The sequence below is a fragment of the Lactuca sativa genome, chromosome 3 (assembly GCF_002870075.4).
Source record: "Lactuca sativa cultivar Salinas chromosome 3, Lsat_Salinas_v11, whole genome shotgun sequence".
Classification (NCBI taxonomy): domain Eukaryota; kingdom Viridiplantae; phylum Streptophyta; class Magnoliopsida; order Asterales; family Asteraceae; genus Lactuca; species Lactuca sativa.
This window is the reverse complement of record NC_056625.2, coordinates 135,000,524-135,015,438: the sequence shown is the minus strand read 5'-3', so window position 1 is coordinate 135,015,438 and position 14,915 is coordinate 135,000,524. Positions and strand designations below refer to the sequence as shown.

Here is a 14,915-nt window from a genome sequence, read left to right as displayed (position 1 = left end):
CAAGGCAAGATGCAACTGTTGGCTATTCCCGTGTGCAAATGGGAGGATATCACAATGGATTTCATCACCAAGCTTCCCAGGACCGTACATGGAGTAGATTCGATATGGGTCATCACGGATCGGTTGACCAAGAGTGCTCATTTTATCCCGATCCAGGAGAGTATATCGGCGAAGAAGCTAGCCGAGATCTACATTCGAGAGGTGGTGGCACGTCACAGACTACCCGTTTCGGTGGTGTCAGACCGAGACGTCCGTTTTACTTCCAGGTTTTGGAAGTGGTTTCGCGACGAGATGGGTACTCGTCTCCACTTCAACACCGCTTTCCACCCTCAGACGGATGGACAAAGTGAGAGGACGATGCAGACTCTCGAGGACATGCTACGCGCATGTGTCTTGGACTTCGATGGAAGTTGGGTAAGTATCTTCCGTTAGCGGAAATTTTGTATAACAATAGTTACCACACCAGCATAGACCGACCTCCTTTCGAGATGCTCTACGGGAGGAAGTGTCGGACCCCAATCTGTTGGGTCGAGGTCGGTCAGAGAGTCATGGTAAGTACTAAGGTAGTACTCAAAACCACTGAGAGGATCAAGCAAGTTCGGAGCAGGCTCTAGACTGCTCAGAGTCAGCAAAAAAGCTATGCCGACAAGCGTCGTTCAGACTTGGAGTTTCACGTGGGCGACATGGTTCTCCTGAAGTGTCACCTTGGAAAGGTGTCATCTGGTTCAGGAAGCGGAGCAAGCTGGTCCCCAGATATATCGGTCCGTTCAGGGTTTTTGCCCAGGTGGGTCGGGTTGCTTACCGTTTGGATCTCCCAGCAGAGCTCAGCCAGATCCACAACATTTTCCATGTCTCTCAGTTGCGGAAGTGCTTAATGGATGACTCAGCGGTTGTGCCTCTAGAGGATATTCAGGTTGATGATTTTAGGTCATAAATTGTGGTTTATACTTTACTTTTCATAAGTTATTGGAGTTCTTGGTCTAGGACCAAAAACACCATATTTTGATGTTGTTTGGACCGAAATCACATGTGATTTCGGTTAGGCTTAATATTGTTTTGTTTGAGTTTTGGGCTCAGCCTTGGTTATTAGTTTTTGGTATAAATAGTGTTATTTTATCCTAGATAGGAGTGAGGGGCGTTTTGGGGGATGCCATACTGCTTAGAAAGTGATTTTGGAGAGAAAAAGGAGAGAACCAAGTGGAATCAAGAATCTTATGTAACCTACTATTCAATAATAGTGTGCATTGAAGATTAATCTTCGTGTTCTTATTCTAGATTTCGTTTTGTCTAATTCATTTGATTGGGATTCTGCACCATTAAGTGAATCCGATTGATACATCAAAGCATTTTGGGTTTTACAATTGGTATCAAAGCTTTGTTAAGGTATCAATCGCATTCAAGGACTTTGGAATCGTTTTTAGCTATTTTGAAAGTATTAGTTTAATCGAAAAACCTTGTAAAATTTCAATTTTCATTGATAATTTTTCTTGTGTTCTTCATGAAACTGTTTTTGCTTTTGCAAATCCTCTTCATGTTCATCGGGATTATTTTGGAACCTTATGAATTTGAATCACGTATTTTTAGGAATTTGATATGTTTCTATATCAAACATTTTAAGGAATTCGGTCAAATATCAATTCAAATTACTTTGATTTCGGTCCTTTCTCTTTTTAATCTAGATTTCGGCCAAATGTGAAAATTATTGTTTTCGTTTCTTTGTTTTCAGCCAAATTTATTGTTTTCGGCAAATTATTGATTTCGGCCAAATTTATTGATTTCGGTCCACTAATTCAAAATTGAATTCTGTATAAAATTCCTTAAAATATGATTTTGGTCCAACTATATTTCGTTCAAAATTTGCCTTTTTATTCATTTATTCAAATCACATATTAAAAAAAATAAAATGAAATAAAAATAAAAATAAAAATTCATTTGGATCCATTTAAAATTGATTTCGGTTCACTTAAGTTTCCGTCCACTTAAATTCAAAGCAAAGTGTTCACATTTTTTTTTTGTTTTTGTTTTGTTTTGTTCATTTTATTTTTTTTTAATTTATCAATTTTTTAAATTTATCCAATTTTGGTTTTGCCATTTCTGTTTTAATTGAAAACAATCAACACTTGGGTCATCAATTGAAATTTTGCCACATTTTAAAATTTTCATTTCGGCTCTGAATTTGATTTTGTTGTTTTCGGCTCATTTTTATTGATTTCAATTCAAATCTCGGTCAACTTTTTGGTCAAACTTTTGAGCTTTCGATCAACGAGTGTTTTTGTTGATTCTTGGAGTTCTCGGTCAACAAATTTAGTTGACATTCTGTGTTCTCGGCTAGGATGTTGACTATTGGTATTTTTGATCAAGATAAAATTGCACGATAAGATTCCTTTTGTTCATTAAATAATGAGTTCTTCAATCACCACGGTTAATGAAGCTTCATGCTCTCAGACCTGTGAAGCTAAAATTAAACTTTATCTTGATCAACATGATTTATTAATTAGGGAAATTTGAGACCTTAAATATGAATGATACACTCTCAGAAAGGCCCAAAAACCCTTAAAACAACAATTAGAGGCCCAAATCAAAGACCTGAAAAGGATTAAGGAAGAGTATAGTATTAAATGTGGATAATATAATCATGCTCAAGTAGAGATTGTCAATCTAACTGCCAAGCTTGACACATTGAGAAATAAGTTTGAAAATGCAGACTTTAATTTTAAAAAGTTTGATGTGTCAAGCAAGAAAGTTGAGTCCACGATTGAAAAACAATTAAAATTTAAAGATAATCAGAACAAGGGTCTAGGGCATCACATTGTTCCACCTGCCTTCAATGATAACTATACCCACCTCTTGAAACCAATAAGGTAGAGATACCGACTCAGTATGGCCAACCCCTGTACCAGCTTCAGTTAAGACTGAACAATCTGGCCCAACTGAGAATATTGAGGTGAATGATACTAATGCTTCTACTTCATGTGCAGGTAAAGTAGTGGAAGATGAGAACAAGGAGAACATAAATAATTCCAGTTCTATTAATTTTGTTGATTATCAAACAAATGTCTCTTTGAACTCTGAATCTGTTGCTTCTAATTCTGTTACTTCTAATAAACCTATTGTTGGTAAATACAGGTCACCAAAACAAGCAGAACAAACTGCTTGATGTAAGTATGCTTGTCGGAACAATCAGAGACAAGGCATGGGCACGCTACTAGGGACATGCATAAACAACTTCTACGTGAAGAAACAGACTTGTTTCCAATGTGGAACAATTGGACACATTACTAGAAATTTCCCACATCATTTATATGTTTCTTACTACCAACATGGTTGGCAGAACTTGCCAAGAGGGAGATTCTCCAAAAGAAATCCTTCGAGGTCACATTCACGCAATGGTGATTGGAACACGAAAAAGGCCAAGAATCAAACTTCCCAGGACGAGAAGGGAATGTCGGACAAGAAGCCAAATTCAAGAGATGGTTCGATTAAACAAAGATCATCTCGGCGACCGGTATCAAGTTCTAAACCATGTGATAAGGCATCCATCCGATCAAACAAGAAATGGATTAAACCCAACTACCGATGGGCTCCAAAGGTTCATACTACCAAATCATCTAATGATTCTAACACTTCTTCATCTTCTGTGTCTGATAAACAAGATATGTCATGGGATAGAGTACCTTGGGTAGATGATAATGGTGAACTCAGCTTCATAATGGACTGGGTTCCAAAAGCTAACTAATCCCGCACTCTGTGTCGGAGCAGCTATGAAGGAATATCATCAGACTTCGGTGTGTTGATAGTGGCTGTTCCAGGAACATGATAAGAGAAAAATCCTAACTACATTACATTCAGCACTTTAGTTGAGAGTATGTATCCTTTGCGGGAAGGAATAAGGAAAGGATCACAAATGGGGATCTCATTTAATGGCGTGATGAATATTGAATATTTTAACTTCGTTTTGGAATTGAAACACAGCTAAGGCTGAACATGTTGTTGCATCTGTATGTTGTTCTCAGATCACTTGGATGTAACTTCAATTGTTGAATTACGGTTTAAGTTTTCTTTTTGATACTTCTAAGTTTTTCATAAAATGATTCATTTTGAAGATAATTTTCTTTTTTAAATTTGTGCATTTATTTTGTTTTCTTTCTTCTCCACGCACAAATTAAGGGGGAGAAATCAAAAATACAAAAAAAATATGTTTTCTTTCGTAAGTATTTTTCGGAAGTGATATGAAGTTTAATGTTAAAGAGCAATCTGAAATTCGTGTAATGCACTGAAGCTGAATTGTTTATACTTTATGTTCAATGGGTTCAATGTGCTGGTAGGGTCGAAGGATGCAATATTAAAGGACTAGAAACAAATGGAAATGAAAGGACTAGACAATGTTAACTCATCTAGACTTAGATAGTTTCATTTGGATGGACCATACGATGCTTGGATAGATTGAGCAGTAAGATAAACAAGGAGGCCTACAAGATACATTAAAGTTACTTATTATCTAGAACTGTGGATCCACACTTCTTCGATGTACGGACTTATGTCCTTAATTCTAGTGCTGATAGGGTGACCAGGGGGTTCTGATAAAGTAGGTTTGTGTGAAAAAAAAAAATCTTTCTTATCCTCTTTTTTAGTCATATGTTGCCCCCTTTGTGTGATCGGAAGATCCGACCTGGGACGCAACATATGCACCTCTATTTCTACACATCTCTATCTATTCTTCACTTTATCTATCTATGTCAGTCATATGTTGTCCCTTTTGCGTGATCGGAAGATCTGACTTGGGACACAGCATATGCACCCTTCTATCTGTCTAACCCTCTATCAATGTTAGTCATATGTTGTTCCCTCTGCCTGATTGGAAGACATCCGACCTAGGATACAACATATGCATCTCTATATCCATCTTCTCTCTCAAATAATTAAGCACTCACCTAAAGTAAAGAGTTCTTTCGAATTCCTTGATTGCTAATGTATGTCGTGAAATGGGGAACACATTCTAAGGAACTTAAAATTGAATTAACTAAAGGTTGAGTGTAGATCTCGCTGCTGAATTTAAGTGGACAACAATATCATTGGTCGTCGTCAGCAAAATGGTGTATTTAGGAATATGATCACAATGCCTTGTCACTTATGATCTGTCCAAATTGTCAATATCCTTTGTGTTTATGTGGATCACAATATTGGTGATTGACCAGAGCTAAACATGCAGGTGTGTGCTGATAAACGATATTGAATTGCTTGACAACTTTGATCCCAAAAATGTTTTAAATTTAGTTATTATTTTTTGTTTTTGTTAAATTTGTTTATTTTTCCTCCATGCACAAATTTAGGGGGATAATTTAAAAAAACCTAACAAAAATCTTAAAATTTAAAAAATCCAAAAATATGTTTATTTTTGTTTTTATTTCTTTTTCAGAAAAATGAAAAATCCTAAAATATTGTATTTTTACTTTTGAGTGTATTTTTAATTTTATTTCTTAGTTATTTCTATTATGTGCTAAGTTTATTTTTAGTTTTATTTTTTATCTCAAAGTTTCGTTTGTCTTAAAAAGCAAATTCAAAAAGAAGAAGAGACTCGTGGAGATTGTATCGGAATTTTTTGAGCAAGGAGAAGAAACTTGGAAAGGAGTTGATGGTCATTACACTTCACTCTATTTTCACATGGAATTGAAGGATTAAAATTGTACAAATTGTCAGTTAGGCAGTATCTTTCACAGAATTGTCGTATGTAAGGAATTAAAAGTCTGAAACTGTACAGATGTCATGGCACCATGGCGATACACCTCGCAAGGCATGATTATCGTTAAACATCTCGCCAAGGTCCAAGTTAACTTGTTTACATTGAAAAACTATATAGAGATCTTTGATCTAGGATATATAGGGGCTAACATCAAAAAGGCTATGAGTAGTTCTCTGATACTCAACAAATCGCAGTGCGTTCCTCTATGTTCACACAGATACTGCGAGTAGTCTCCATCCGAGCCAAGGATTGTTAGCTCCTACTTTGTTTGGTTTATGCTAGGCTAATATATTTTAATTTTTTATTCATTATTGGGTCGTTATATGATTTTTCGGTTTGGGTTGGACCGAAATCAATCTTGATTTCGGTGCTTAGGCGTTTTCGGTTGGGCTTCCTTGTATTATCGTGTTCCCTATATAAGGAGACTTGCTTGGCCAGTTCTTTGTAAGTAGTTTTCGGTCATGTCATTGTGAAGGCCAACCATTGAAGATCTCCATTGTACTAGACGATTTTATTAATACAATCGTCTGCATTGGGTTGTTTTTCGTGTTGTGTTCTTGATTTATTTTGCATTGATTTTTCACTTGCTTAGTGATTTCAATTGATCACTACTTGTTTCATGTTTTGGGAATTACAGTTGGGTCCTTGAACAACTATGGTGAGAAGGTTCTTTATGATTCTATGATCCACAGGGATTTTTTTAGTCACGGTTATTTTTCAAGACGCATCGTTGATCGTTGAAGAACATTTATTCGAAGGGACTAGAAGTGAAGATTATTTTTCAACATTCAATTTTTCAACCCCAGATGCAAGGTGAAGTTGTATTTCAAGACGCAACATTGATCGTTGAAGAACATTTATTTTTCAACTACTTCACCCGACATTTAGGGTGAGTTTTCCTTCAGTAGGAATGGGTCGAAGGCACCAAGGCCGACCCGTTTATGTATGTTAGTATATTCCGGATTAATGTCCAACGTCGGGCGGGGCCCAATGTAGGTTTATATGCTTTTCTGAATTTCGATCCGATGTCGGGGCGGTACCCGAATAATGTTAGTATGCTTGATATCTTTGTGATTCTTGCATATGTTTATTATTTGTATGTTTCCGCACTACGGTCCAATGTCGGGGCGGTTCATAAGGAATGCTTGTATACTTCCGGATTTCGGTCTGATGTCGGGCGGGGCCCGAGGAATGTTTATATGTCTATGATTAGGTGGTTGTGCTCATGTTATGTGTATTAGAAGTTAGGCTCATATATACGTCGAGTTTGGCTCGATTCTGGGCGGGGGCCGATGTTGGTGAATACATGATGTAATAGGGCGGGGCCCAAAGTATGTTATATGATATGTGTATGGTACGTGGTAGTTTGGGGAGACTCACTAAGCTTCGTGCTTACAGTTTCAGTTTTGGTTTTAGGTACTTCTGGTAGCAAAGCGAAGAGCTTGGGATAACTGCATTGCCCACACCACAACATTTTGGCCTGGGAGGATTTACTCTGATGTTTTGATATATGATTTGGATAAAGTGTTTTGACATGGTGTTTCGAGATATTACCACTTATGTTTTTATGAGATGATTGGATTACTATGGTTTTATTATAAATAAAAACGAAATTTTTGGAGTGTATTTTTGGGATGTTTCAAAACATTTTCTCACACTGATAAGGTATTTGATCATCGGCAAATTTAAAGGTTTTAAAGTGAGAATGAGCCCAATTATTTGTAATACTTTTTCATTTTTGCACACATTCAATGGCAGGGTCCTTTTCATTGTTGGGATAATGATTGATTATACAAACATTACGAAGCTCAAGACTCATCAGTGAAAGAGACTTCTCGTTGTTAGATAGATCAGTTTTAAAGATTCAATTTTATTTCTTAGATTAATGATTTCTTGATTTGATTTTGAAAGATCAAGACACTAATAATCAAATAATGTATATTTTTCACTTTAAAGGTATGTTACAAACTTTTTAACCTGTTACAAGGATGAGGAATCCCAGTTCTAAAATTTTGAATCCCTAGCAGCTTTAGCAAGATCAACTTCAAACGTACTTGAACTGCTGCCATTTTCATCAGTGCCAAACTCGTCAGCGGAAGCCATCAAACACACATCCTTCTTAATCTCTTCATCTAATGATTCTTCATAATTAACCCAATCTTCTTCTTCTTCAACAACAAGAACCTTTAACTCCAAGTTTTTACTTTTTACAGAGAACACTTGTACCTCCACAGTAGAAGCACTTTCGATCATCCTTTTTGGAGTTACTAGCATTAGACCATGTAGACGTTGTGTAACATCCATAAAAATCACAAGAAATTTAAACTTTTTAAAACAACCCCAAATCATAGAATGTTTATAAGATCATTGTTTTCAAAGTATTGTTCCATATCATAGTATCCCATTGATCAAAAGTACATAAAAAAGAGGATGTGCACGGTCAAATTCAAAGTTAACTGGTCAAAATCCATAAGTCAACTGAGTCAACCTAGCTGAGTCGACACGGTGCGCATACGCGGGGCATACTCCTAAGGTACGTTGGGTGTACTCAATCATTAACCATCATCGGTGCGGTTGACCACGTAGGTGTTGCGTACATGTATTACACAGGGCGTACGCCCAATTTTCCCAAACGCTGATTAAGTGCTTAATGTGTTAAGCTCTTACATCCCATTTCCTGATCCAAGGCTAAATCATCCTCAAGTGTCATAAAGTTTCCAACTTTATGACTTTTCATGTCCATTAATTGCTTAACTCAAGGTCTTAATACATTAAGACCCTCTAGAGAGTGCACGGAGCAAAACCAACTAATAAGACCTCATTTTTATGATTCAAGACCCTTCCTAAGGTCTGAAAGGACGACTTAATGGGTCAAGAACAGTCCATGCTCAAGAATCACCATTTTAGGACCAAAAAGTGACTTAAAAGTGTAAGAATCGAGATCTACATGATGGAGATGTAAAGTTGCAAGCTTTATACCTTCAAGAGGTTGCAAACAAGGTAGAAATCCGACATCCAAAGTGCTCCAACTCCAAGATCTTCTCACCACCTTCTTCTTTCTTCAAAACCACTTCAAAACTCTCTTAAAGGCTCAACAATTTCTCTCTGGCTCCTAGGGCTGCTGCGGGGGTCGATGTTAGAGAAGGAGGCTGGGTAAGAAGAAGATATGAGACCTTAATGATCCTTATATATGAGCCAAAACCCTCGAAATTAAGGTTGCATGATTTCCACGTACGCTCTGCATAAGAGGTATACGACCAGTGTGCAAAGGAACACCCTAATATGCTTAGTGTACACACGTACGCTCAACGTAATCCTCAAAGCCCCAATTTACAAAAATGCCACTATGGGCCCTTTTTGCACTATTTTCTAAAGTTAGGGACCAAAATGCAATATAATTCAACTATAGGGTCAAAATTAGAAGTACCTCATCATTGGGATGTTACAATTCTCCCCCAATTTAACTAGACTTCATGCTTGAAGTCGGTTGTGGCGAATAACTCGGGATAATGCTCACGCATCTCAGCCTCCGGCTCCCAGGTCCACTCGAAGCCTCTCCGATGCTGCCACTGAACTTTTACTAAAGGTATCTCCTTATTGCGTAGGACCTTCATCTTTCTTTCCAGAATAGCTACTGGCCTCTCAATATAGGTTAGGTGCTCATCGATCTAAATATCATCCAGCGAAACCACTGCCTCGCTGTCCACCACACACTTCTGCAACAGAGAGACATGGAAGGTGTTGTGGATCTGACTGAGCTCACTAAGTAAATCCAATCAGTAAGCTACTTTACCAACCCTGTAAATCACCCGAAAAGGTCCAATATACCGGGGGCCCAATTCCCCCTCTTCCTGAAGTGTATCACACCTTTCCAAGGTGAGACCTTCAGTAATACCATATCGCCGACCTGAAACTCCAACTCTGATCGGCGCTAATCGGCATAGCACTTCTGCTTACACTAAGTAGTCTACAGTCTCTGCCTGATATGTTGAATAAGCTTTGTGGTCTGAAGGATTACTTTAGTCCTTCCCATGACCTTATGACCAACCTCTCGCTAACATAACGGGGTGCGATATCTCCGACGATACAAGAGCTCAAAAGGTGGTGCACCATTGCTGGAGTGATAACTATTATTGTAGGAGAACTACACAATCGGTAGGTAGGAATCCAAAATCCCACTGAAATCAATGATACAGGCCTGCAACATATCCTTAAGGGTCTGGATGGTCCGCTCACTCTGACCGTCGATCTGCAGATGATAAGCGGTCCTGAAATGTAATATTGTGCCTAGTTCCTCATGGAACTACTGCCAGAATCAAGAAGTGAACCGAACATCTCGATCTGAAACAATGGAAACCGGAATTCCATGACGAGCAACAATCTCTGGATATACACATCGGCTAATGTTTCGGCCGAAGAGCTCTCCCGAATGGCCAAAAAGTGGGCACTTTTGGCCAATCGATCCACGATGACCCAAATAGCATCAAAACCTTTGGCCGTCTTCGGCAACTTGGTGATAAAATCCATGGTGATTTGTTCCCACTTCCACATGACAAACTCCTAAGGCTGCAACTTCCCATGTGGCCTCTAATGTTTGGCATTGACCATCCTATAGGTCAAGCACCTCTCGACATAGCAGAGTATCTCTCTCTTCATACACGACCACCAATAACTCAATATCAGATCCTGATACATCTTGGTGGCGACCAGTTGTTTAGCAGACTATCTCCTCTAGCACTATCTTTCTGATCCCACCGAAAATTGGAACCCAGAACCAACTGCATCAGGTCAACACTACCCGACTATCAGTGACAAACCAGTCGAAAACGCCCCTGATCCTTTTTTATTTTCAGCTCTCCTTCCGAACTCCCTTTTCCCAAGCCTGCATAGTCAAACCCAAAAGTAGAGAATCAATGGATATCCTCAAACATGCCCCTCCAACCAAAGACCTAGCCGACTTGGAACTCAATGCATCCACTACCACATTCGCAGTCATAATCCATGACCATGTCGAGCCACCTACACTGGCTCATGTTTAGGTTCGGATGATCCATAAGTTATCTCAAATTCTTTTGATTCGTGTAAACAATACAACGGACGCCATAAAGATAATGTCTCCAAATCTTGAGGTCAAACACCACTACCCCTAACTCCAGGTCATGCATGGGATATCACATCTCATGCGACTTCAGTTGCCGCGAAGCATAAGTGATCACTCATCCTCTCTGCACAAGGACTGCCCCCAAACTGATGATGGAAGCATCAAAGAATACCATAAAATCATCGACTCCCTCCGGAAGGGTCAGTACCGGGGCCTCAAATAACTTCTATCTAAGAGTCTCAAACGTCGACTGCTACTCGGGGCCCCATCGGAAATCCACTCCCTTCCTCGTCAAACGATTGAGAGGTACCACAATCTTGGAGAAATCATGAATAAATCTAAAATAGTATCCTAACAAACCCAAGAAACTACTGATCTCTAAGGGAGATTTCGGAACCTCCCACTGCATCATCGCCTCGATCTTGGCCAGGTCGACCAAAATCCCAACCAGGTTAATGAGATGTCCTTAGAATTTGACCTCTTGTAACCAAAACTCACACTTCAAGAACTTGGCATACAACCGTTCCCACCTTAGTACTCCGAGAAGCGTTCGAAGGTGCTCCCCATGCTGCTCTCTGGTCTTGTAATACACCAAGATATCATCATTGAATACGATAAAATATCAGCCGAGTATCGGCCTGCATACCCGATTCCTCAAATCCATAAACACAACAAGCAGATTGGTAAGCCCAAATGGCATCGCCATGTAATGCCCATAACAAGTCCGGAACGTCCTCTTCTCCATATCCTCCTCTCCCCCCTCACTTGATGATACACAGACCTCAAATCGGTCTTGGAGAACCAAAACACAGTTGGATTAGGTGTCTAAGCCCATAACTATTATTGGTATGTACTTGACCCGAGAGTAGCATGGTCCATTTGGGTTGCATGGTATCAGAAAAATTTTGAAAGACTTTTGTGAGTAAATGATATTTATGATTTATTAATATATTATAAGTTATAATATATTAATATTATTTAATTAGTACTGATCAAGAATTAGTTTGGAATTAATTTTGTGATCAAAAGAGACTAATTAAATAAATGGGGATTGATTTGGTAAATCATTCATTCTTATAAAGTGGGCTTATGATCCATAGTTCTTAATGTTGGCCTAAACCCATGTGGCCACCCATGGATACTCCATGGAGGTTAAAACCCATGGATCATGATGAATATGGAAAGTCATGAGTTACATAGTGTAACCCTAATGTGCACACTATATAAGAAGCCTCATAGCTCATGAAATTAGCACTAAGGAGTGACTAGTGATAGACACATGTGGGCTAGCCGATTTTGAGTGTAAATAATCTTCTCTCAAGTTATTCCAATTGTTGGTGGTGTTGTGTGAACCATTTGAGGTGCAACACTTGGGGCACTAAGCTCTTTAAGGTCCAAGGAATCAAGCTACATCAAAAGGTATTTCATTCAACTTTATTTCATATTGTATATACTCTATAATATGCTAGTTAGGATGATACCTTGGAAAATTTATATTTGCATGTAGAATAGAGAAAACATAGATCCAAGGTATATAGGGTTGCATGTACACCATATGAGTGTTAGAATGCTCAAAAACCAACAGTGGTATCAAAGCCTAGGCTTGTTTTCAATTATATTTGATGCAATTTGCTTGAAAAATCAAATTTTTTGTTGTCTGGACAGTGGAAACGCCGACTCCACTGGGGGACTCGCTGAGTCCAAGTACAATCTCATCCAACTCGCAGATGCACTCGACAAGTTGGAGGCCCTGACAGCAGATTTTCGATCTTTTTGTCTAGAATTGGACTAGTATCATTACGCTAAGCTGTTTTTGAACTTATAAAACCTCTTATTGATGTGGTAATGATCATGCTTATCCAATTTAAAAGATAATTGTTAATGTTTCGTGTTTTGTATTAGTTTATATGGCTAGGCTAATTACATGAAATTTGTTTGATATGAATTGTCTTATGCTTATGAGTTTAATTTAGATCATAGACAAATTTATTTTTTTGTACGTTACAATTTTGGTCTAAATGTTTTTTGATGAAATCCATAACTTGTCCTCAAGTTATGGAAAAGTGAACAATCTTTCTTTTAATAGTCATTAAAACTCATAGGTTATAGAAAAATGAAGAGTCTTTTTCATAAATGGTTTGATGAACTCCATAACTTGTCCTCAAGTTATGGATTTTCAAGAGTCTTTTCATTCAATCCTATATTAAACTCATAAGGTATGGATTCCAAAAGTTTTTGAGTAGTTCAAAACTTGCCCTCAAATTTTGGAATTTGTAAAGTCACTTTAGAATACTTTAATTCCAAACCCTAGAATTTTAATGTTTAAAATTCTACCCTTATACTATTATAATATTATAGGTTTAATATATATATATATATATATATATATATATATATATATGTATAAGCATAAATTCAGTCGTACCGTTAGTAGGGCTCATTCACGAAGCCGATCTATAAGGGGGTATAAGGTTACTGCCTATAAAATGGCAGTTTAATGGGAGTCCACTCTGACCCGCCGCTTCCTTGACTGGTGGAGGGTCGTTAGCCGAACGGGTAGGATAGGAATCTAATTATCCCTTCATTAAAAGTATAATGATAAATATAAAGTAACTAAACACTTATAAATTCCTAAATCTTAGTTACTTAGGAAAATGTGAATATGGTGCTAACCCATGAAATTGCACTTTGCACCTTGTTAAGCCGATTAGTGGAGCGTGCATGGTTAACCGGCACACTAATCTGGACTGACAGTACATGGCAAAGGGTAGCTTGATGTTAATCATAGATCAATGGAGCGTGTTTGGTTAACCAACACATTGATTAGGTGGTGTAACATTGGGTGTACCAATTTAATTTGCATGGATACTCATACCTTGTTTATGATCCTCGACATCCCAGTCACAAACTTGAAGGGCACAATCGAGATTTAAACATGCCATTGAATTGTTTCATTGAATCTCAAAGGAGCTAGGAGTTTCAATTCACTTAAAACCTAAAATTCTTTTTCGTTTTTCGTGATGGAAATTGGTAAATCGTCAATTACCTACCTTAAAATATTTTGCAGTTTGGATTACGGCATCCCTCTTCCAAATTGTAAAATATTGTGTTGGGTCATATCCTTAATATTTCATTTGGGTGTTATATTATGGACTAAAATCAACTAAACTTGAATTTCTCCCATTATAGATGTCTAGTTCAGACAACTATGGTCTTCCCAAATCTTTAAGGACAAGCTTTCCTCATGATATTCCACAAGACAATCAAGGTGAAAAATTAATCCCTTCTTCGTGTTGTAGTGGAACTTCACTTCCTCCGCCTCCTCAAAATAATCCTCCCTAACCCACAAGTTCTAGGCCACTCAAAGCCCTATTGGCAGGAAGAAAATTTTGTATGTGCACACGTCTTGGAGTTGAAATTACATATTAACAAGCTGGGAGAGTTGGGTGTCGTGTTCCCAAGGAAGTTGGTTGTTGACTATGTTCTTCTATCACTTTCTGTGTCATATAGCGGGTTCTTTGAGGACTACTATATGACAGACCACGACATGACCCTTATCGATCTTACCTATTTCCTAATTGTTGCTGAATCAAAAATGATTTGGCACACTGGTAATGCAAATTTGGTTGGAAGTCCAGAAAAGCTTTCTTTTCCCAATGGAAAGGGATCGACCATAGTCAACCCGGTTGACCAAATGGTAAAGAGAAGGGCTAAGTCTAAAATTGTCCCATGTGCCATTTCCAAAGAGTCCATATGTTTATGTTGCCAAGAGAAGAGTCATTGGTTGTGAAGCTGCCATATTAACCTAAAAGACCACAAGGATGGTAATGTCAAAGCTTGACTCTACTTCATGTAAGTCTAGTGTCTAACTCTGTTAAGCTCCTATTTGGAGATTCTTAATACATGATGTGACTAGGTCGCATCTTGATGTTTTGTAGAATCAAAGAATAGAGAGGAAGCTTAAGAGTAAGAGCATGCTGAGTCTGATCGCGAAGAAATGGATTTCGATCACATGACTCGATGATCAGATTCTTAAGTTGCTGCTTAAGAGTTATGATAGATTTCTTAGGAATA

At 38.1% G+C, this 14,915-nt stretch overlaps 1 protein-coding gene across 1 annotated transcript; it reads left to right on the top strand.

Annotated features, from left to right (window-relative positions):
• Positions 1–3,193: 3,193 nt before the first annotated feature.
• On the top strand, positions 3,194–3,736 carry LOC122197164 (uncharacterized). Its single transcript, XM_042900678.1, has one exon. It carries the CDS (start codon positions 3,194–3,196, stop codon positions 3,734–3,736), a length of 543 nt encoding a protein of 180 aa, XP_042756612.1.
• The last annotated feature ends 11,179 nt before the right edge of the window (positions 3,737–14,915 follow it).